At 42.6% G+C, this 22,491-nt stretch overlaps 1 protein-coding gene across 2 annotated transcripts; it reads left to right on the top strand.

Moving 5' to 3' along the window:
• The first annotated feature begins 1,966 nt into the window (after positions 1-1,966).
• Positions 1,967-21,599, top strand: GGNBP2 (gametogenetin binding protein 2). Of its 2 annotated transcripts, none has more exons than XM_074923010.1 (14): positions 1,967-2,081; positions 2,908-3,036; positions 6,898-6,978; positions 9,072-9,325; positions 10,300-10,398; positions 13,474-13,587; positions 15,295-15,498; positions 16,468-16,642; positions 18,056-18,250; positions 18,902-19,052; positions 19,233-19,358; positions 19,440-19,591; positions 19,986-20,234; positions 20,933-21,599. In XM_074923010.1, exons 2-14 carry the CDS (start codon positions 2,944-2,946, stop codon positions 21,134-21,136), a joined length of 2,097 nt encoding a protein of 698 aa, XP_074779111.1. In that variant the 5' UTR covers positions 1,967-2,081; positions 2,908-2,943; the 3' UTR covers positions 21,137-21,599. The 2 variants fall into 2 exon arrangements, with proteins under 2 accessions (XP_074779111.1, XP_074779110.1); XM_074923009.1 differs by having other exon boundaries at positions 15,295-15,504.
• The last annotated feature ends 892 nt before the right edge of the window (positions 21,600-22,491 follow it).

Here is a 22,491-nt window from a genome sequence, read left to right as displayed (position 1 = left end):
CTCAACGGCTGTTAGTTCAGTGGTTGGTAGGAACACGAACGCTACATTTCACCTCTCTGGGGTGTGTTTAGCTTGTACGGATCAAAGATAATATTTTTTAAAAATAAAAAACTTTGGTTTAGCTGTTATGTAATTAGTAAAAGATACTTCAACTAGTAAGACTGAAATGGCTCAACTGTAGCATGCCACCGACTTCGATAACAATAGTAAGGCAGAGGGCTGGAAAAACATAAATTGTTTTGTACTTGCTTCCACCAAATGACCCTTATGTAAGGCTGCAGGATAGAAAAAACATGGTGGGAGAGTAGAGCTGCTTACATTTATCCTTAACCTTGTTATTTGTTAAACATTAGTAGCTTCTTACCAAATTTCATTGTCTTTAAGCATCAACTCACTAGCATGCCTTCCTTTCCAACCCAGCGGTGTCTCTTTTGAAGTCAAATGTTACAATAAAGATTTCAGGCAGTATCCAATTTCAAAGCCGCTATGTCCTAAAAGAACAGGTATTTCTTCCAGGTGAAAGAGGGGCATGCAAATGAACAGCACGAAGGGGCTGTCTTTTCACTGTCTGGTAGGTAACAACCAAGATGCACGTTCTAGCAATTAAAAAAACCCAAAACCTTTTCCATGGATAAAAATTACATGAAATGTAATGGTGCTTTTCATGCGTAGTTTATCACTGTGCACGCTGAGAATACAAAATCTGGGGCATTGCTGTTTTGTCGATGTGATCCAACCACGCTGTGGGAGTGAAGGGGCAGAAGTGACACAGGAGCCCACACGCTGCACGGACCCGCTGAGGCCAACGTTTGCTCATCCCAGTCCGTGCGCCAACCATACTCTAATGGGGGAAACTCCCCCGTTACTAAACGCCAGCTCTTTTTTTTGCTCAAGACAACGACCGTGAAAATACACAAACTGCAAACTGTGCAGTGATGTGGCTCTGCACGATGTTTCCGTTGGAGATGTTGCGTGATAAGTTCAAGTAAATTAACTCCTCCACTAAAGATGGTTTTTATGCAGAAACAAGGAAAAAAAAAATCCTGCTCTCTAACTGCCTCCCCTGCATTTTCTCGTGAGGACTTTAGTATCTATACACGTAAATAACAAGAAAGAACAGATCAACTGTATTATTTAATAGTTCAAGAAAGGCTGTGAGGGGTTTTTTGGCTGCCTCAACTAAGCAGCCGCAGGATTTCTAGCTGGTTGCTCTAGGATGCTGCAGAAGCCAACAGCCTTAAGTCAGAGCCCGTAGGTCCAAGACAAGCCTGCCTTACCTGGCCTGTAATCGGGGCAGGGAAATCTGAGGCTGCACTTCACGCCCCGGCTCCGTCTGCAGCGCCGGCGCTGATGCCTTTTTGTCACCTTACGCTCCCCTCGCTGACAAAACCCGCGCCGAGGCCGTTTCCACACAGGGGCCGATTCGCTCCGGCCTTGTCCCCCTCGGGACAGCGACGGGTTTTCAACCCGCCAACGCTTCGCGGTGAAACCGCCGCCGCCCCCCCTCATTCGCCCCTCACCGGGGCCGGTTCCTCGCGTCCCACCACGGACACGGCGCCTCTGCAGGGCCAGAGCCCGGGGACAGGCCGCCCCCCCGCCGTGTCCCTCAGGGCCGAGGGCGGGAAGGCGGGAGGCGGGAAGGCGGCGGCCGCGAGGGGAAGGCCCGAGGCGCCCCCCGCCCCCGGGGCCAGGCCTCCGGCGTGTGTCCCCCCCCCGCCCCGCCGCCCTCCGGGCCCTACCTCAGCCTCCCGCCCGGCGCGAACCCCCGGCCCGGAGGTCGGAGGCGCCGCTCCGGTGACAGAGGCCGCCGAGCCGCCCCCCGGGCGGGGCGGGAGGTAACGGGCGGGCGGGCGCCTCCTGCGGGCAGGCCCCGGGGGCGGCGAGGCGGGGCCGCGGCCCGGGGCGGGGGAGCGGCGGGGCTGCGGTTTCTCGCGAGAGGAAGGCGGGGCGGCCCCGGGCCGGGGCCACCGCCTGTGGGGAGGGCCCGGGGAGGGGGAGAGGAAGGAGGCGGCTCTGTGGCGGAGCCCGGGGTGTCCGCCCGCCTGTCAGAGCGCCCGGGCCGCCGACTCGCGGAGGAGCCGGTAAAGGCCCGAGGAGGAGGTGGAGGGGGGTGGCGGCCGGTGGGCCGCGGGGCAGCGCAACGGCCCCGGCGGGGCTGAGGGGAGGCGGGAGGAGCGGGAGGCCGGGAGCCGGCCCGGCCTCCGTTCGGGGCTGCCTCCCCGCCATCGCCGCCCCGCGCCGGCCGGAGGCCGGGTGAGGACAGGGGTGGGTCTGCCCGCCGCGCCGTCCGGGCTGCAGCTCCCCGCCCCGGGTCGCCCTTTTCCCCGGCGACGCCGGGCCGGGGAGCGGGAGGGCGGCGGGTCCCCTCCCCGCCGGCTGCGGGTCGCCCCGGGCGGGGGGGGTGGGGGGAGAGGCGGCCCCGCTTCGCAGGTGGAGGCGGCCGCTCGCTCCGCCGCTGCTCCGCTCCCTCCGCAGCCGCCGCGGGGCGGGACGGGGGCGGCGGAGCCGCGAACCCCGCTCCGGGCTGGGCGGGTCCCCCGGCGGCCTGTCTGGGCCGGTGGCGGGGCGGGGAGCGGCCCGCAGCGCGGCGGGCTCCATCCCCCGCCGGCGGTGCCCGGCGGAGGGCCGGGTGCGCTCCTCCCCGCCGTCCCCTCCCTTTCTTCCATGTTCTGTCGCATTTCCCAGCCTGCCCACCTCTCCCGTTCCCGGCCCGTCGTCGCCGTGAGTCCCTTCCAGGGCCGGAGCGGCGGGCAGGCTGCGCGCCCGGGCGTGGGCTGGGCGGCGGGGCCGGGGCCCGGCGTGGTGAATCAGGCGATGGGGTAAAGCAGGCTGGTTCCCGGGCTTGGTGAAAGTGTGCCGGGGAAGCGCGGCGGGTATTTACCTCCCCGGGGGTTTGGCTGCTCGCAGGCTGGAGCGGGGAGGAAGCAGCAACAGCGGGCAGAGATGGCGCGGCTGGTCGCGGTTTGCAGAGACGGGGAGGAGGAATTCCCTTTCGAGAAGAGGCAGATCCCCCTCTACATCGATGACACCCTCACGGTGAGTGCCTGCGCCCCGCGGATCGCCCGGTGTCCCCCCGCTCCTCCCGCTTGCAACGTGTGCGGGCGGCGTGTTGCAATTCCCAGGCGAGGCCTTTTCCCCAGACAGGCCGCCCAGGCTCCTCCTTTGCTCCTGCAGCGTTAATCTTTGGGACTTTGCAACACTTCGGGTTAACAGCGCTTAATGTGGCAACTTTTTTATCTGATGCCCAGCTCTAAAAACATGCAAACCGCATAACAAGAAAGTTATTGCTGTATTGGGGCCTGCGCCTAACTTGTTTTCGGGTGACAAGCACGTCTCTGTGCCCAAGCCCAAATGTGGAGCTAAGCCATTTTTCAGTTAATACGGAAGGGAGCCATATTAACGTTAAAACCCAGGTCTACAACGAGGTAATTACTATGCCCTTAAATAGGCAAGAAAAGGCTAAAGGTGTTTTCGAAAGCTTTAGCTTAAAGTAAGGGTTATCGAGGCTGTAATAATGTCCTGCTGTGTCTACAGTGACAAATCTGAGAGAGTTTCCCTTTCAGTGTGTTATTCTGAATTGAAAAACATGGGAGTTTTGCCATTTCCAGAAGATTCAGTGGAAAAATGAACTAAACGCAGCTTGGAGGCTCTCTAGTCTCTCGTCCTCAAGTGTTTAGAGGAAGGCTCAGAAATTGCATCGTAGGTGAACACAGAGCAAATGGAAAAAAATTCCCTAACTAGCCAGTTGTTGTTTGTTTTAAGGATATGTCGAGGTGAAAATAAAATTGGACTTCATGTAATTTTGTATCTTAAATTATTCGTATTTTATTTCTGTTGCTGTCAGTGGTGTGACAGTAACCGCTGGTACTTTAAATGGTGTAAAATGTGTGTACTCGAAATTCCTAATCTCATGTTGTAGTATGGGAGATGAATGCCTGACTTGCATCAGATAACTTGATCAACTTCATCATATAATTCCTTCCATCTTCCAGAACAAAACAATTAAGTATCTTCAGGCAGCCTCTTAACCCTGCATCCCACTGTTAATCTATCTTAATCCCATCTGGTTTTGCTACGCTTGAAGACGGGGTCTTTGCTGTATTTTAGTTTTGATTGTTCTAAATGGCAGCATATTATTAATTTACCAAATATCATCACTGCTTTGGGGGCTTTATATAGTCTGTCATCTCTGGTTAGCTGTGCTCCTGCATTAGGCAAAGTTTCCCCTTAAATTGCCCAGAGTAGTATCTAGCTCTCCTAGAGTGGTTGATTACCTGGAGAACCCAGCCCTGGGTAGGAATAGTGTAAGTTTGAGGGTTTTTGATGTCTTGGCCATGCCTTGAAAGTTATTTTGCCTCTCCATTTCCCACGTAGTTTTAAAATCTTAAGGTTTCTCTTTTTTTTTTTTTTTTTTTTTTTCCCCTCCCCTCCAGACTCCCTAGTGAAAATAACTCATTGCATTCTGTTAAGTAGAAGATTTACCATGCTCTTGTTACCTTTGTTGTGTTTAATAGGTTGAGAGAGAGCGAGTGAAAATTGGGCTATACCAGGTGTCAGGTAGATAACTTCAACTGACTGAAAATTCCATTTGTGGCTTAGTTCCACAATAGTGGAATTAAGTGGAACTTAGTTCTAGGCCCAAACTTTGTGCAGTTATCCCATGTTGTCACTGTCCTTCTACTTTTTACGCCAGAGTCAAGCCATGCTCGTGATTGAAGAGGCTCCTATAGCTCTAAATCAGTTTTGTATCCATCTGGATGAAAGGCATTTATGCAAGTGCAAGTCATCCTCACCATGAAGAAATCTTATCTTGGGTCCATTTTTATTTTTTTTTTCCATTTTGTTACTGTTACAAAGTACTCAGATTTCTAGGTGGCTTCTGGAGGCTTTTATTAAATAAATCTGTAGAAGCAAGTGAATGTACTCTTAGCTTCCTTGTCTCGGTCGTCTATAATTTATGTTTTAAATTCTTAATGAGAGCTATTGCAAGCCATGCAGTTGTCTTTGAAACATAATTGTACATCTGCAGCATTATCTTTAAAAAACGGGTGTTTATTGATAGTAACTGGCTTCTGTTGACCTCTTTTAAAACTCAGATTTTACAAATAATGGGACTACTTAATTTCTGTTAGTCAGTTTGGCAGACTTAATCTGTGCCTTAAATCTAGAAATAGTGAACCAGTGACTGCAAATTAGTGAATGAATGGCCTATAATGCTCTTAAGCTTGTAACATGGGTTTGTAGTAGCATAGAAAGCTCTTTAGGTGCAATGTGATTCTGCTCCTCTAAATGAATTGCTCACTATCACACTTTTCTGTTTCTTATGGCTCAGCTAGAAATTAAAGGAAGTTTAAATACTTAACCCTTTTCATTTCTTAAGCAGCTCGTAAGATTTCTAGAAGACATTCCATTTGATGTGGTATTACGGGAATTTTTTTTCTTCCAGTTTAGGGTGTGATGGTGGTTGATGTTTAACCACTTAATAAAATCTCATCAGACACATGAATTAATTTAGTCTTTGATAATTCCACTCTGTTGTACAAAACACCTAAGGGTGTTGTCTGATAGTGGGAGATGAAGGCGAGGGGAGAAAAAATACGCAGACTTATCTCTTCTCTCTGTTATTAGCAGATAGAGCTTTTACTTTTGCATGTAGCTCATTCCCCACAGAAGCATCAAATGAGCAGTGTAGAAAACCTGTAATTCTGCAGCAAAAACTTGTGCTACCACTTAGTGTGTGGGGGTCAGAGGCATGGGAAACTGGAAAAGAAATACATGGGAGGTCAGAATTAGCACTGACCGTGGCACACTTCTGCATGAAGATAAGGCAGCTGTGCTAATGTTCCCATTCTAGCACATGTGAGATCAAAATATTGCCTTGCTTTCTGGCCTTGGAGAATAGATGTTTATTTTGGAGCAATGCTGAGTGCCTGTGAAATTAAACGTATGAGTTCTCTGGAGGTAGTGTTGGCAATTAAGATGACAGTGGGGAATTCTGTCTTTACTGGACAATTGAGGGAAGGTGGAGGTAGGAAGAGGGGTGAATTGGACAATTTCATTTGGTGTTGGTTGGTATTAGAGTTATTAATCAAAGCTGTTGTTTTGTCTTTCTGATTTTAAAGTGAACTTTCAGTCTTCCTATTGGCAAATTCTGTATTTCTCAGTTCGGACAAGATCAACTAAGCCAGTTTACACATTTTTCTAGTTGGTTTAATTTTTCTCAGTGGTTGTAAAGATGGATTTCTGACTGAATTACTTTACTGATTCCCCCCCCAAGAAATTACCCACTGTGTTGCTCGGTAATTTGAAAAGAAATATTATTAATTACTTACGAGTAATCACATTGTTCTGCAGGCTTAACATTTTAGTTTGAGCCTCTTAAGAGTTGCAGCTGCAATCATACAAAACAAAGTATACCTTGGAGTACCTTGTTGGGTTAATATGGTTTTAAATTAGCCTTTGAAGGAGTCAACTTAGTCATTAAACTGTTGTGACTGTTTCTTCATAGCTTAATAAATTGAGTTAGGCCGTTGGATCAATTTGGATCTCAGTGTGTTGAAGTACTTTTTTTTTTTAACTGAAACAGGGTTTCAAGTCATATAGATAGTGTAATATAAGTACTGATGATCCATTTAGCAACTTTTTGTTTTCTCTGTAACAGCTATTTAAGAGTTGCCATTTATAAACTGTCTCTAGAACATTATATTAGTGAAACAGTTACCTTGCTGAAACAGTCACTGTACTAAACTCTTTTATCCTTTCCCAAGCTTCTAATAGTTATGTGAAAAGAACGAGCGTTTAATGCAATTTCTGTCTTATTCCCCTCAAGAAGTAAAATTAAATAATCCTCTGTGTTTGTCTTTTTTCCAAATTTTTTTTCCCCCCTCTCTTATATAGATGGTGATGGAATTTCCTGATAATGTGCTAAACCTTGATGGACATCAGAGTAACAGTGCACAACTAAAACAGTTCATTCAGGTAAATACATCCTTCTGTGTTGTTGTTTTTGTTTTTGTTTTTTTAAGAAGGCCACATACCAGATCTTGCTTTCCTTAGATTTGTACTTTTGCTTCTCTAGGAGGTTCTCACTCCTGGAATGACTTAAGACACATCAGCACCGACAAGCAATTACATATTGGGGGTGAAGTACAGTGGGTGCATTTGTTTTCTGTATTTCACAGCATTTATACACTGTTGCCTTGTCAGGGGGCAGTTGCTGCATGTTGATTGAGCATTGAAAACTTGTAGAACCAATGTATCTTTTGGTCACTGCCAGTTTATTTCTAATGGAAACTACAGTTTCTAAATAAGTTTTGATTATATTTTTTCTAAATGCTTTTGAACTGCTTTTTCCAGTGGAAGTGTGCTTAAGATGGAGTCCTTATGATCAGTACCATACCAAGATAGATTTAATATGCCAGTTTATAGATTATATATAGTTAAATAGTGAGAGATGGTTTTGTGGCACCTCTGAAGATTTAGCATAGAAATTTATCTGCTAACACCCTGGCAAATACCCGTTGCACTGTAACACCTGTAGCAACTAAAAATTGTGCCCCTTGATGTCCAAAGGAACAGGCCAGTTTGCTGGTAGGCAGCTTGCACTTCACTTGTGGTTTGACAGGAGCAGTTCAGACATACACTGCATATAAAGCATAGCTGTGTTGTGAAAATAGCTCATTCCTGCTGTTGCTGTGACTAGTCCTATTAATTACAGGAAAGAGGATTATTGTAGAGTGATATCACTCATCAGGTTATTTAATGTGCCTGCCTTTTAAGAGCATAAATCTTAAGTGCTATCTGATAATAGCTTTACTTTTCCTAACGCGTATTATATAAAATGAGCTGAAAATACTTTCTCTTTTCAGTTGATGTATTTACATGTTCCATGGGATTGATCAGTTTTGCTGTGTTGTATGGTCTTTTCTTTCTCTCTCCAGCAGTTGTGACAAGTTCATTCCTACGTTAGGAGGGTTTAAGTGGTGTGATATGACAATAACATGGAAAATACTGTCGTGGCAAAACGTTCCCTGTATAGCTACAACTCGCTTACAAAGCTGCGCTTTGTAGAACCAAGGAAAGATGAGGCTCAGAATTAATACACTGACAGGACTCTGCTTTTACAGATGATGTTGGGAAGTGCCAGTGGTGCTGATATTCGAAGGGTAGATGTGTTGGTGCTGTGTGAGGGACTCTCTCCTCTGCATAGCTGTTCTAGTGGCAGTTCAGTGTTGAAGTCCAAGCCGGTAATTTAGCAGTTAGAAGAAGAAAGAGAAGGGTATCTGCTTTTTGTGTGTATGTGTGCCTGGATGGGCTTGACAGAAGAACCAGGAGAAACTCTTAAAACTGTTTACTGACATAAGAAATATCAGAAGGTGTTCTCTTCCGTGTTCTATTGTTAGCGCACATTGAATGTTTGCTACTGAAGTAAAATGTTTCACCCTGAATACTAATGTGTGCTTCTTTTAATTTCAGGTATTAGAATTGTAATGGGAAAGGGCATATAGCCTTCCAGGAAAAATATTGCTAAACTGTCTTGGTCTGAACAGAACAAGTTTGTTGTAAATGAGATTTCCATATATGCCAGTGAACATCCATGAATTTCCTTTCTATGTGCCAAAGATAAAACGGGTGTGAGTAGAAGATGAGAACTTGCAGAATTGTGGGCAAGACCCTTTATTAAAACATCTGTGCTGAGGTGGAGGAAAAAAGGGCTTCCTGATAAGGACAGGGGGATGCGCTCTTTGTTCAGAAGCAGCATTTGCTGATTTGAGTGGTAGGAGGAGGGAACTAGAGGAGAAAAATATTTAGCTTCTTCCCAGAGGGCAGACTGTAAGACTTGGAGCAGAATTGCTCCTATGATATTAGCAAGTGTGGTTTTGTTCATACAGTAAGTGATCTGCATTAAGACAGTGACCTCCAACTGAGCACTGCAAGCAGTTTCCACAAGTATGTTTTGTTAAGGAAATGCTATTGAAGGTGAAGAAATCTTGAACAGTTTAAGATGTGGAGGTTTGGTGTTTTGTTGTTTGGAGTTTTTTTTAATTATTTAATTTCTTGTTCTTTTTTAGAGACATAGCATGCTTAAACAGCAGGATCTAAATATTGCCATGATGGTGACATCCCGTGAAGTTTTGAGTGCACTTTCTCAGCTGGTCCCCTGTGTTGGCTGTCGTCGTAGCGTGGAGCGTTTGTTTTCTCAACTTGTTGAGTCTGGAAATCCAGCACTGGAGCCCCTAACAGTAGGGCCAAAGGGCGTTCTTTCTGTAACTCGAAGCTGTATGACTGATGCAAAAAAGCTTTATACACTGTTTTATGTGCATGGGTAAGTGCTTCAGAACGGCTCAGATTATTATTACCTGGGGAGAGGAAAGCTAGCTTCTGTGCGTTTGACTTTGCAGCTTTCTTGGTGATACTAAATTGTCACAAGTTTGAATCTCATAGTACATACTTGTCTTTTACAGCCATGTTAAGCTAGTTACTGCCTAAACTGGGAAAAAACAAACCCAAAAGACCTAAGTTTTATATCACCAGTTACAATGCCATGATTGCAATTGAAAGAGACGAATATTAAAATGTTTAGTCATTAATCTGAAATAGGCACTTTGGGTGTTTCATGATCTCTTGAAGAACAGTGTTTCTTCGCGTCACTATTTTGCATGTAAAAAATAAAATCGTTTTAAAAAATGAACACCTCCCAAAAAAGCCCTTTCTACTCTTGGGTAGAAAGGTAACAGTGAGAAAGTGAAACCTTCTGGGTTTGGCTAGCACAATAAATAGCCTCAGCCTCAGTGCCATTTGTTTCTCAGCTGTCAGCAGACCAAACAATGGCTGCTCACCACAGTGTGCCTTTGCCTTCCAGTTGGCTTCAGCTCATGCTGCTTCTTGCTCCAGTTAGCAGGCCAGTGAGAAGTAGGAAAGGCTGGTGCAGAGCTGGGGGTGTTGAGGTTTGGAGGGTGAGGTAGTGTAACTTGATAAAGTGGTCGTAGCGGTTCCCTGCACTTTTGAAATAGGTGTCATTGCTCGAGGTCTGCTACTTACGAAGTTATGCAATGGGCTTTTAGATGTGGGTTATCTTTGTCTTGCTCGCTAGGATTTGTCTTGAAAATCTATACTGCATTTTCCTTGTGTACTGCAGGATTATATGTCATAACAAGTAAAAATGGGGGATGGGAAGAAAGTTTTAGGTGTAATGTTCTTTAGCATACTTATTTCTGGTACGTGAGCTAAATCAAGACCTTCAAAACATCTCTGGGTAACTGTGTTTTCAGAATACTAAGTCAGATTTTTTTCCCCTAGGTCCAAACTGAATGATATGATTGATGCAATTCCCAAAAGTAAGAAGAACAAGAGATGCCAGTTACACTCCCTGGACACACACAAACCAAAACCTTTGGGGTAAGCTTGTGTTTTACATGCACAGTTCAATCTAAAATATTTTAAGGAGCCAAACTATTGATACTAATTTATTTTTAACCATTGAGGTCAATTCTTACGCTATTACCTGTTTGCCAGAGCAGTCATCTCCAGGCTAGCTGGGTTATAGTAGACCCAGGTAGTTGGGGAGAGGAACAGAGGCACCCAGGAGTTTTGGGTAGCATGTGTTGTAGGGCACGAGCCAGCTCCACAGGTTTTAATAAGAAGGTAGTTAGCCCTTTTTCGGGCAGTAAGAGTGACAGTCTTATCAGTAGGATGTTTAACACTTTCCCCACCACCCTTGCTCACACTTTGACTGGACACAACCAGTGCTCCAAGGTCTTCTGACCTCCCAACACAAGATCTGTGCTCCTTCGCAGTGTGTGAGGTGTCCCTCTGCCCTTTGTCAGAGCTCCCTAGGGCAGCTGGTGATGCTTTCATACAAAGTTTAAGGCAATGATATGAAATCACCTGTTTCCCTAAACTTGTTTGTTAATTCTAGCTGTTCCATTTTTGCCTCTTGGCTTTTGGGTCCTTTACTTGGTGGTGGGGAGTTTGGTTTTTTGTTTGTTTTTTTCTGTATTAAAAAAAAGTCCATGTTTAATTTCAAAACCAGTTGCAAGATGCAACTTGACCATTACAAACCAGTGCGCTCTGAGCTTTTTGTATCTTATCTGACATAACTTAGAATATAGTCTGTTCAGGGCATGGTGGCTTCTGCATTGTGATATAAACAATGCTCCAGAAAGACAAACTGGTTTTTGTGCTCTGCACCAAAATGATTGATCAGCAGTTTTTCCTCACATTGAGGTGAAAGGGTACATACTAAACAAATATGCATCATTTTGCTTGGGATTATTAAAAATGCGTTGCACAATGGTTAATAAAGGGCTTTATTGTGGTTGGGCTGCAGGGTTAAAACTATAACTCTGTAAAATGCATATATGCCTCTCTATCTGAAATGGTTTTTTTCCAGCTGATTAACCAGAAAAACACTCCGTGTAAATCTGTTGTGGATTTTGGGGGCTTTTCTCATTTGTGGAGTGCTTTTTATAATTTTTTTAATATGTTGACCAATAAATTAGACTACTATGCTTAGTTGGAGTGTCCTGGACCTTTTTTAGTCGGTTGTGTTCTGCTTCTGGTTAAGTGTACAACCTCTAGAAGCTTTATCATGGTTTCCAGTTACAGGACATGTATTTTTCTGTGCAGACTTGAGTCTCTTTGGGTTTAGATACATCCCCTGAGATGCTAGGCATGTGGAATTTGACACTTGATTTTTACTTGTGCTGCTCGAGGATAGTGGTAGCTAATCATTATGTCTTACTATATTTTGGTTACAGGTCTTTCATATAATTAGTTCAGAGCTTATGTTACACAAGCAAAAGATCATAGGGGTATATTTTTTTTTAAATAAAGCAAATTCAGAACGTTATGTAAGTGGGTTTTGTTGGTTTTTTTTTCTTGCTTTGTTTTTAGTAAGATTAATCTCTTCTGTGTAAGAACATATATCATGGAACCTGCACTTACCATTTTGGCAAGGCAGAACAATTCTGAAACTGAATGAATAGAAAGGAAAATGCTGCCTTCATTTCCTCAATTCATGCTGGAATAAATCCCCTTAGTATTTAGAATGTTGGCAGGTTAATAGAGAATATGTGGAAGAGCAGTATTTTAATATACTGCAAGTAAAGCTTTCAGCTTTATCTGATAACTGTGGACAATCGGTGTAGTTCGCTAAAGAAACCTGGCTTGCACTCTGCTTGCTCAGTCGATACCCATTTGTTATGCTACAGAAGTGACCAGGGTGTATCAGTACTGATATTTCTCCAAATAAATCCACTGCCTTGAGTGGAAGCAGGTACACTAACGGCCTAGACGTAGAGGGGCCAAATAGAATTGTCTTACAGAACGGATTTTGTTTATCAACTTAGAACTTCTGCTTGACTTCATTGCAGGAAACTTCTTCGGACGAGTTGATTCTGTAAGGCATTTTATACACCCAGAAAAGGCTTTGAATTGCAATTGTGTGTTTAATTATACAAGTTACGTAACTAGCTAATACCACTTGAGAGTTATTTGACGTCCTTGGTTTCAGTGTGCCTGGTTTATGGCTACTGGGTTCCATTCAGGCCTAAGGAGCATTTTAACCTCTCATAAATGCAAGCCATATGATCTGGCAAACTATCTAACAGCATACATAAATACTCTTGAGGAGCTAATTATTAAATAGGAGTGCTGCTCCCCATGTTCCCCTGCTCTGTTGTGTCCATACGTGAGCTTAAACAGAAATGATCGTTCCGATAAAATGTCAAGCGTAGACAAGCCTGTAAGTAAACATGACTTGCTATTGAAAGTTTGTTCTTTGCTCTTTAAGTGTACTTTTAGCATACCCAACTGTGTGTTGTAAAGTTTCAGAGTTTCTAACAAATTTTAGAAATTTCATGTAGGGTGTCTTATGGTTTCTTATGGTGGTAGATGTGTGGAAGTTTGGGGGTTTTGTTTTGTTTTTTAGTAAGTTGTCATGAAATTTAATCTGCCAGGAGTATTAAAACTTGCATATGTTTATACTTAAGGTAATATTCTGAAAAATTACTATTGGCTTTCAGCTGCAACTTTAAAAAGTCATTATGAATCTGGATTTATGAACACAGACAGCAAAATTTGTATCTCGTGTCTGACCCTAACTATACTGGAAGTTCAGGCTTAGCCTATACAGGGCTCAAAGTAAATTCAGGAGCGTGGTAGCATTTTCGTAGCATTTGTTTAGGAAGAATAACTAGGTCATAACATACATGGTATAAGTTTAAAAAAAAAATGTTTTTTTAATACTGTGTGACAGTGAAGGGAGCAGTAGCACCCTCAGTACAGAGAGTTAAGTGCAGATAAGAAAAATAGTGAAGACAGCAGCAAGGAGGAGAGCAAGTGTAGCATCACTTTCCACTATGGACCTTTTTCAGGGAGCAGTCAGGTAAACGATGCTTTATTTTGCTGCTTTTCTAATCTATCCCTAACAGGATAATGTACAGTCTTTTGTTTCTTATGTTTTTTTTGCAGGGGTTGTTGGATGGATGTGTGGGAGCTCATGTCCCAGGAATGCAGGGATGAAGTAGTTCTAATTGACTCTAGTTGTCTTTTAGAAACGTTAGAAACCTATCTACGAAAACACAGGTATGTTAAAAGAGCAAACACACACCTTTGTTTTGAGGAACGCGTGCTGCCTTTTTTTGTGAATCGCAATGGGTGTAGAGTTCACACCAAAGTTTAAAAAAGCGTAGAGGATTCTTCTGATACCCTGGTAAAATTTTTAAGATCTAAGCTTCACGGTGATGGAGAACCTTGCCAGATTGCATTGTAACAGCTGATATCACTAAGATGGTGAAATATTCTTTGTGTTTTACCTATTGTTCTGGGTTATGGTAGGGGAAATGTGGACACCTCAAATGAAGTCATAGCTATTTATCTTAATTTAATCCTAACCAAAAAAGCTATGATTTACGATTTGATGTGTTCAAGCTGTGTACGTTCTTTCACTCTTTCACGAGTACCCTACTGTGTTTGGGACTGTGCCTTCTTTAAGGCTTTCGGGGAGTATGTGCAAGTTCAAAATAATGTGAACTAAACTAACAGAAGCGGATTTTAGGCTTGGTGCTGCTTGTAAATCATTGTTTTAAAGCAGTTGTTTATGACTTAGTAGTGCTAATGCTGTTAGGTCTCTCTTGCAGGGGAAAAAAATAGGCCACTAAACTCTTGTTGCATGTGTATGGTAGCTACCATGCTGATTAAAAAGTTTTAATTTCCAGTATTTTCAAGGTTCTGATATAAACTGTGGGGGCACAGATGGGTGTGGGGGTGGTGGTGGTGTGGAAATAACACTTTGGAAACAAAATAACTTTAATCTCCTGTGACATTAAACATGGTGTTGGCAGCCTTCCTGATGCTAACCTGCAATAATATTACTGTTTTCTTCCCTTTCACCACAGAAACTAGCCAGTTATCATAGTTCTATCAAACATCAAAATATGTTTGACTTAGTGTTGTCAAGTGACTGGACAAACTAGGAAAGGGAAAAACACCATCCAGAGATGGCATGAAGAGCCAGCTTTTCAAGCTGAAAGCTGAAATGTGAGCAGCTTGTCTGACTTGCATTTTTAGAATAATAAAGCAAGAGGTTTTGTAGCTTCTTGAAGTTTACTCCTCTTATAGAATGAGCTTAATTTGGTGGTATTTTAATTGTAACGGACTTCATAACCATACTCTTCTCATTATTTATCTGAGCTATCACATGTTTAAATTGAATACGTTGTGTTATAAATAAACCTTGTTTGGCTATCTGTGCAGTAATCTAATAATTCAAAATACGTTTCAAGGTGCTTGTAGTGGAAACATTGCTCTTATACAGCAGGCAACAGAGGAAACTTTTTTTTTTCCTTATTGCTTGTCACTCACTTGAGTATACTTTAAACACTTGCTATAAAGTAGCTTGAAGTGTGTTACCTGAGAGGCATTTTCTCCCTGACTTGTACCAATGATGCAGTTTGTTCACTATTAGATTTCTGATCTTTGAAGGAATATGGAATTGTATATCCATATAGGAATTTCTTCCTATTAACAATTAGCCTGATTTATGCCTTGGAGCATGAAAGTTGATATCCAGACTTGTAATATATATGATAGGTGGTATAATACATACAGTAAACTTACGTGGCTTACAGCCAAAGTCTTGCTATTTTACCTTTTGAAGTAACATAAACCTTACGTGTCCTAGTTTAAATATAGCATGCACTGTGAAATAGCTCAGTCTATTATAACTCAGACTAAGCGGGTCTAAATTTCTCTTTGACTAAGTCGGTTCTGTTACGTTCTGTTTTAACGCAGGTTTTGCACTGACTGCAAGAATAAAGTACTTCGGGCATACAATATTCTTATCGGTGAGCTAGACTGCAGCAAAGAAAAGGGCTATTGTGCTGCACTCTACGAGGGGCTGCGCTGCTGCCCCCACGAGCGTCACATCCACGTGTGCTGCGAGACAGACTTCATCGCACACCTCTTGGGGCGCGCCGAACCCGAGTTCGCAGGAGGGTATGAGTATGTAATTTGCTAGAGTGGGCTATCTAGCGCTTTGCTTCTTTATTTTCTTATCGAATGTATTTTGCAAAAGTGATTTTTGCCTCCTTGCTGCATAATAAACTTCTGAACGTAAATATTCATGTCGAAGTAGGCTTTCAGGATAGCGCTTCAAAGTAGCAAAGACTTTTAGATGTGCTTCCGACTTTAACTCTGAAGGCAAGACTGAAAGAAATTGCCAGATGTTTTCTAGTTCACTTGTTCACTCACTTAGGGCTGCCTGCTTCTCCACTGAGGTGTTCAAAATATGTGAAATAGAAAGAGAACCTTCCTTGACAGTTTTATTGAACGCCAAGTGTTCAATTTAATGTTGTCGCCATTTGTATATTATAATAATTTCTGAATCTGTTTTAGCATCTTATGAAAAAATACAATTCTGAGCGCCATATCTGTGAAGCTCAAACATAACTGTTTGATTAGGAGGGTAAAGCGGTTTATAATGATTTTTCCTTAATAGATTAATACTGAAATATTTATACTTTGTATGGTAAGTATGTGTGTTCATTCAGCTTCAGCTAACTGACACATAAATGTCTAGGAAGCTGAAATATTTGCTATATAAATGAAATACAAAATCTAGGAAACAAAAGAATGGCTGCACCCGGTTGGCATTAAAACTCTGCTGATCCCTCCCAGTAGGAGCAAGGAGGGACTGATGGGGCAACGCCGTCAGCAGTCACGGGTTGGAAGGCACAGCACAGCTTAACGGTGCCGTGCACAGCTGAACGTGTCAGTGGTGGTTCTGACCTGGTCCTTTCTATTTTGCATCCGCATGCAGCACAGCAGAACTCGATTTAAAAAGCTGTTCACGCAAACATATCTTCAGTCGTACCTAAAGAAAAGACGTCATTGAACTGCTTTGATCTCTTGGTAGACTTCCAGCTACTTTAACCGTACTATACTTTGGTTCAACTCTTCCTTTAGACGAAGAGAAAGGCATGCTAAGACAATAGACATAGCCCAAGAAGAAGTTTTGACCTGCCTGGGTATTCATCTTTATGAAAGATTACACCGAATTTGGCAAAAGTTGCGGGCTGAGGAACAAACGTGGCAGATGCTTTTTTACCTAGGTGTTGATGCTTTACGCAAAAGCTTTGAGGTAAAAATCAAGTTTTATCTAACTTGTATTTGAACTGCTGTAGTAACTGTGTGCATTTACACTAAAATTTGGGTTTTTTTCTGCTTTCTACTAACGTTGGGCTGGAAGGAGCTTCAAGGGGGTTGCATTCAGCGCTGCAGGCAGCGGTTGTGTCATGGCACACAACTGAGTTGCATTCCGATGTGACCTCTTTGGGAACTTAAAAGATTGAGGCTTGCTTTTACTTTCTAAGCTGCACGTTACAGTACGCTGAATCTTCTGCGGTTTTAATTCCCAGTGAAGGTATTCCTACCTGAGAGCATTTAAAGTAGCTCTGGCTACAATGGTTTTTATTTGGCTTATTTGTAAAAATGGAGGATGTGATTCTGAATTACAAAGACAACTCCTAACTCTTGCATTCAGTGTGTTCCGAGTGCACTCTGTAACCCTGCTGGGTTAGAACTTCAGACACAGCTCCGTGCAGTTCCTTTAACGTACACCAGTAGTATTCTTCCCCTTCGGCATGACAGATCTTTTTCTGTTATGTTTATCTTCCATTCATAACGACAGTTGTCTCTTAAAAACTTCTACAACATCAGAGAAGAAGGATCAAAATCAATTTGGGAAAGGATATGGTGGAACCCTAACTTAGTTCTTGGAGGTTTTTTGACAAGTAAATTTTTTTTAAAGATTTGCAATGGAAGTGGCATTGGGTGGGGAATGCTGTGGCATTTTTGTCAGGTTTTGTCGTGGTGGTTTTTAATCTAGTGAAGTTCGGTGTTGAAAATTCATTGACATTGTAAAACTCAGGCAATTATACTGGTATGCAAGGTTGGCTACGAATTTGAAATACAAACCTGTTGCATCTTTATGTGAGGTCCTCTTCTAAGGTGAGTGGGAATGATGATGTCTCATTTTGGCTTAAGGAGTTCCCAAGAGTGATCTGGGGAAAAAAAAAAAAAAATCCAAACCCCATGGGATTTATTTTTACCTCTGTAGGATCATTGGTCCAGAATAGTTTACTAGTTTCACTATATTCTTGTAACTTTGTAGGTAGATGCACCATTATGATATTTGTTCTTAGCTTAATATTAAGGAACGTATTTAGATACTAGCTATATTTTGAAATACATCTACACAATTGAACTGCTTAGAAAATCAGTTAGATTTTTCACTGGTTACCCTAGACAAAGAGCTGCAGGACTTCATGGCAGTAGTTCTAATGTGGGGGTTTTGTGCTGCTCTGTTGAATAGTTAAGACTATCTACCACGTGAACAGATCCAAAAGTGCGTTAAGATCCGCAACTTTTCTGTGAAAATTGCCAATCTGGGCCATAACAAGTACTTACCAGCTATTTTCCTCCTCCTTTTTTATAAATGTAAAAGCTTAAATTGTGTTAACATCTATAAATAGATCTAACCTCTTATAAACAGATGGCTGTGGAAAAAGTGCAGGGTATTAGTCGATTGGAACAGCTCTGTGAAGAATTTTCAGAAGAAGAAAGAGTGCGAGAACTTAAACAAGAGAAGAAGCGCCAAAAAAGAAAGAACAGGCGGAAAAATAAGTGTGTGTGTGAGATCCCTACTCCTTTGCAGGCAACAGAAGAGAAGGAAATAAATCAAGCAAAGGTAAACGTTGATAGCTGTGGCTTTTTGCTGCTGTTAAATAACTAGATTTTTAAGTTGGTGCCTCATTCATCAGCTCACTGTTCTGTGTTAGAATTCTTCAGAGGTTTTTACTCTATTTTCAGTTTTGGAGACTAGTTTTTGATCACTAGTGGAATTTAATACTTCCATGGATTAGTGCAGTCTTTTTGTAAAGTAGTTGCCTGGAACTCTTTAGCTTTTGGGGTTTTGGTGGTTTGTTTTTTGTTTGTTTGGGTTTTTTTAAATCCTACATCTAAGGGGTCAGGTTATGCTAGAATATTTTTTCAACTATCATTTTTTAAAGATCACTTAGACTATGGGAATTCAAATGCAAATTGCAGACAATTAGCATTGAGTTTTTGGAGAGGGGGAAGCCTTAATTGAGTAAGTGCAATTACTACCCTGGATCTCTTGACTGAACCTAATGGGCCAACTGGTTGTGTTCTTGTGGGGAAAGTAGTTGGGTTTTTTTTAGTTGTCCTGTACTTTTGAAGAATTTTAAGCAATGCTATGGCTGTTATCAGTCCGTGTCAGTTGTGTTTTTTTTTTTCTTGTGGGAAGGGAATCCTTTATAAAGGTGTTGGCTGAGCTCTTTTCGGTACTTGCAAGTCTTTTCTTTGTTTTTGTTTTAAGGAAAACTCGAACTTCACGGAAAGTAGTTGCAAAGCCTGTGGTAGCACCGAAGAAGCTAACAATTGTGTAGAAGTAATTGTTACTAATGAAAGCACTTCTTGCACCTGTCCTAGTAGTGGTACCCTATTAGGTTCACCTAAAATTAAGAAAGGTATGTTAAATATCGTTATTTTTCACTTTTAATAACATTTGCTGGTTTTGGAGTAAACAGTGCTCAGCTATTTTTAAAACTAACTTTTTTGTTTTTTAAAGAATTCTTTCTTGTTGGAGGCATAACAAAAGAATATGCACCATCTACTTTAGATTAGGGTAACTTTTCCCTTTGTCTCAGGTTTATCTCCGCACTGTAATGGTAGTGATTGTGGCTATTCATCTAGCATGGAGGGCAGCGAGACAGGATCTCGGGAGGGATCAGATGTGGCCTGCACCGAAGGCATTTGCAACCATGATGAAAATGGTAGGTTTGGTAAGAATATAATATTGGTTTAGATTTCACAAAACTTAAGTGTCTGAGTAGAAAATTCCCTGTGTTTTGCAGGAGATGATTCATGTGTCCATCGCTGTGACGACAAAGAGGAGGATGGAGACAGCTGTGTGGAATGTTGGGCTAATTCGGAAGAGAATAACATAAAAGGCAAAAACAAAAAGAAGAAAAAGAAAAGTAAAACTTTGAAGTGTGAGAACGAACATGTAAGGAACACAGCTATTCCAGAATGGTTATTTAAATACGTTTTAAAGTAGTTACCAAAGGATTTCAGATTTCAGTTGTGACTGATGCTGGAAGAGGGGTAACAAGGATCTGCTGTTACCTCTCCATCCAAGTTTTGAAATCGAGGTCCTTCCTAGAACAGGCTGTGGTGGAAGGAGTCTCCTCCCCTGTGCTCCGAAGCACGAGCACTTTTGTGTCTCTCAGTGAATTAACGTGCCATTCCCCCTTCCTCCCCAGGACCACACATTTTTAAAAACACATACCCCACAATTTTGAACTCTTTTCTTTCCCCTTACCCTCCTGCTTCCATCTGAAACGCGAGTGCTTCAGGTTTAACGCTGCCAGTAGTTCATCCTGGGCTGTTTTCCGTTTTAGATTCAGAAACTTGGAAGCTGTATGGCAGATCCAGGTAACAGAGAGACCTCAGGAAACATCATGCACACAGAATTTCATCGCGACAAGACCAAAGACACACATGCTGAAAGCTGCTGTAGCTCAGAAAAAAGCGGGCAGCAGTTGCCTTGGTTTGAGCATATGAAAAGTGTGTCACAGTTTGCAGAACCTACAGAAATGTCACTTGTTCCCGATACTGGAAAAGGTGCCAAGAGCTTAGTGGAACTCCTTGTAAGTAACCACCTCCTTTGACTTTTAGGTTGTAGCATACTGCTTTAAATCCTTGGGATTGAGGATGGGGTTTAGAACTCAAATCCTGCTGAGAACTGTGATAAGAGAGGCCGTAGCTGAACTCAGAGTCGTGGCTCGCTCTCCCAGCAGTTTGTATGTTTGCTTTTCCCTGTTCTCTGTCAGTATATAGCTGAGACACTTTGCAGAGGAGGAGAAATTGCCTGTCACTGGAATGCCAGTGACAGAACTTGTATTATAAGTATTCATTATCAAGGATTGCATTATTCCATAAAATGAAGCGTGCTTTATTGCTGCCTTCATGCCTCAAATGCTACTTCCCACTACAGGCTCCTCGGACAACTTTCTTCTGTCTCCTTCCCTTCTTTTCCCCTTGCTTTACATCCTTTTTTTTTTTTTTTTTTTTTCTAAACTGACGCCATCCGCTTTCAATGGAAACATATAAGACTCTGAAGCTTATTCTGTTAGATTTTGTGACTGCATAGGTGCCTCTTACACCAAAAAAATAGCAGAGCCCTTTGTGGGAATCGGGTGAGTGGATTAGCCAGCTAAGCCTCGTGGTGTCATGACGTGGAGGCTGCACCTTCCTTCCACCGCAGGCACCGTGTGCGGCCGCGGGCCGGCCGCGCTGCGCAGGAGGGGCCGTGCTCACGTTCTGAAATGCCTGTTTTCATTTGTAGGATGAGTCTGAATGCACTTCTGATGAGGAAATCTTTATCTCACAAGATGAAATACAGTCCTTTATGGCAAACAACAAGTCTTTTTACAGCAATAGAGAACAATACCGACAGCATCTGAAGGAGAAATTTAATAAATACTGCCGCTTAAATGATCACAAGGGGCCCATTTGTAACGGTTGGTTGACAACAGCTGGAGCGAACTAAATACAATAAAGTAGCTCTGTCTTTCACTGAAATTCTCAAGATGACTACTGCGCCTTCTCTTTCAAAAACTTAATTTAGTGACTTATGGCAAAATTTTATCTTAAATTAATGTGATTCTTTTTTTTTTTTCTTGTTTTTTTGGGGAGGCTGGTGGAGGTGATTTCATTAATTTTGTTCTTTCTTCAGGCTTGTATCTTTAGTTGAGTAGCTGTGCAAGCCTCTCTTATAATTTAAGCCATCTCTTTTCATTAAATGTTTCTCTTACTGTGAGACTTACAAAAAGCAAACTAGTGGCAAAGTAATGTTGTACCTATAATTCTGTACAGAATGACGATGAGCTGAATATAAGATTTTACAAAGTAGACATCCATTTGCAAAATGTTTTGGATGTAATATGTTAAAGCGCAATGTGCAAAATTTAAATAAAGAATATTTATTAATATGCATAGTAAAAGTTGGCGTACATGTCTCTGCTTCCAACGCTCCTGAGTTCTTGCTGCCGGGGTGGACAGCAGTCGCTTCCATCTGCGTGGCTTCGTGGAGAATCTTACAACTAGGGTATCTCAGGGCAGGGCTGGTTTGTAAGAGGGTGAAACACAAGCGGTCAAGATACGGGGCGGGGAAGGTGAAGAAAAAAGCAGTTGAAAACCCGGTACTAAATCGACAAGACTGGAGGCGGGGGTAGGTTCTGCAGTGTCTGAGTTCAGCGGCCACGAGCTGGCTCCTGTGGCGCTCTGGAAGCTGTTGGGTGTTGGTGTGTGACTGGGGCTGGAGGGTGTTTGTTCTACAGGCGCGACTCCAAAAAAAAATGGAGGAATTAAAAGTTACGTTTGCAAATGGAAACCAAGATACAAATGTTTTTGTCGGAATAAAAAAGCCTCAACTCACTTGGGTTTAAAGGAGGTCATGCTCTGTGGATACACTCCCCCGCTTGCTTATTTTAAAGCTGGTTTACAAAATCAGGTGTAAAAAACATGGTTTTGAGTGAGCTTCAGCTTTGTAGTTTGTTCCAAGTTAGATAAACAGTCCCTTTGCATATGAGTTGATATATTTACCAATTATTTCACTCAATTACAAAACACGCAAGAAAACTAGAAAGGTGAATGGTTTTTTTATGTGACAATGCTCAGATTTTGGTGGCAGCTGTCACTAAAAGAAGAACTTTCTGACGTGGCGGGGGGGGCAGGAGCAGAATGGCACAATATAATTTCCAATTGCCTCATTTTCTGTACTGTGGTCCCTTCGTGCTTCCAATAAAGGGAAAGAGGTTATTTTTGTTGGCTTTGCTTCGTGCTTCAGCCACGTTCCAAAGAGGCAGCGGGCGGGTGGTGCCCGAGGCACCCAGGGCTCTCCCT

The sequence above is a fragment of the Athene noctua genome, chromosome 19, assembly GCF_965140245.1.
Source record: "Athene noctua chromosome 19, bAthNoc1.hap1.1, whole genome shotgun sequence".
Taxonomy (NCBI): Eukaryota; Metazoa; Chordata; class Aves; order Strigiformes; family Strigidae; genus Athene; species Athene noctua.
This window is presented reverse-complemented; position numbering and strand designations above follow the sequence as displayed.

Coding starts and splice junctions, on each gene's coding strand:
- GGNBP2 (XM_074923009.1), top strand. CDS start 2,944: ATGGCGCGGCTGGTCGCGGTTTGCAGAGACGGGGAGGAGGAATTCCCT. Junction 9,326..10,299: donor ACACTGTTTTATGTGCATGG/GTAAGTGCTTCA, acceptor TTTTTCCCCTAG/GTCCAAACTGAATGATATGA. Junction 18,251..18,901: donor AGGAAATAAATCAAGCAAAG/GTAAACGTTGAT, acceptor TTTTGTTTTAAG/GAAAACTCGAACTTCACGGA.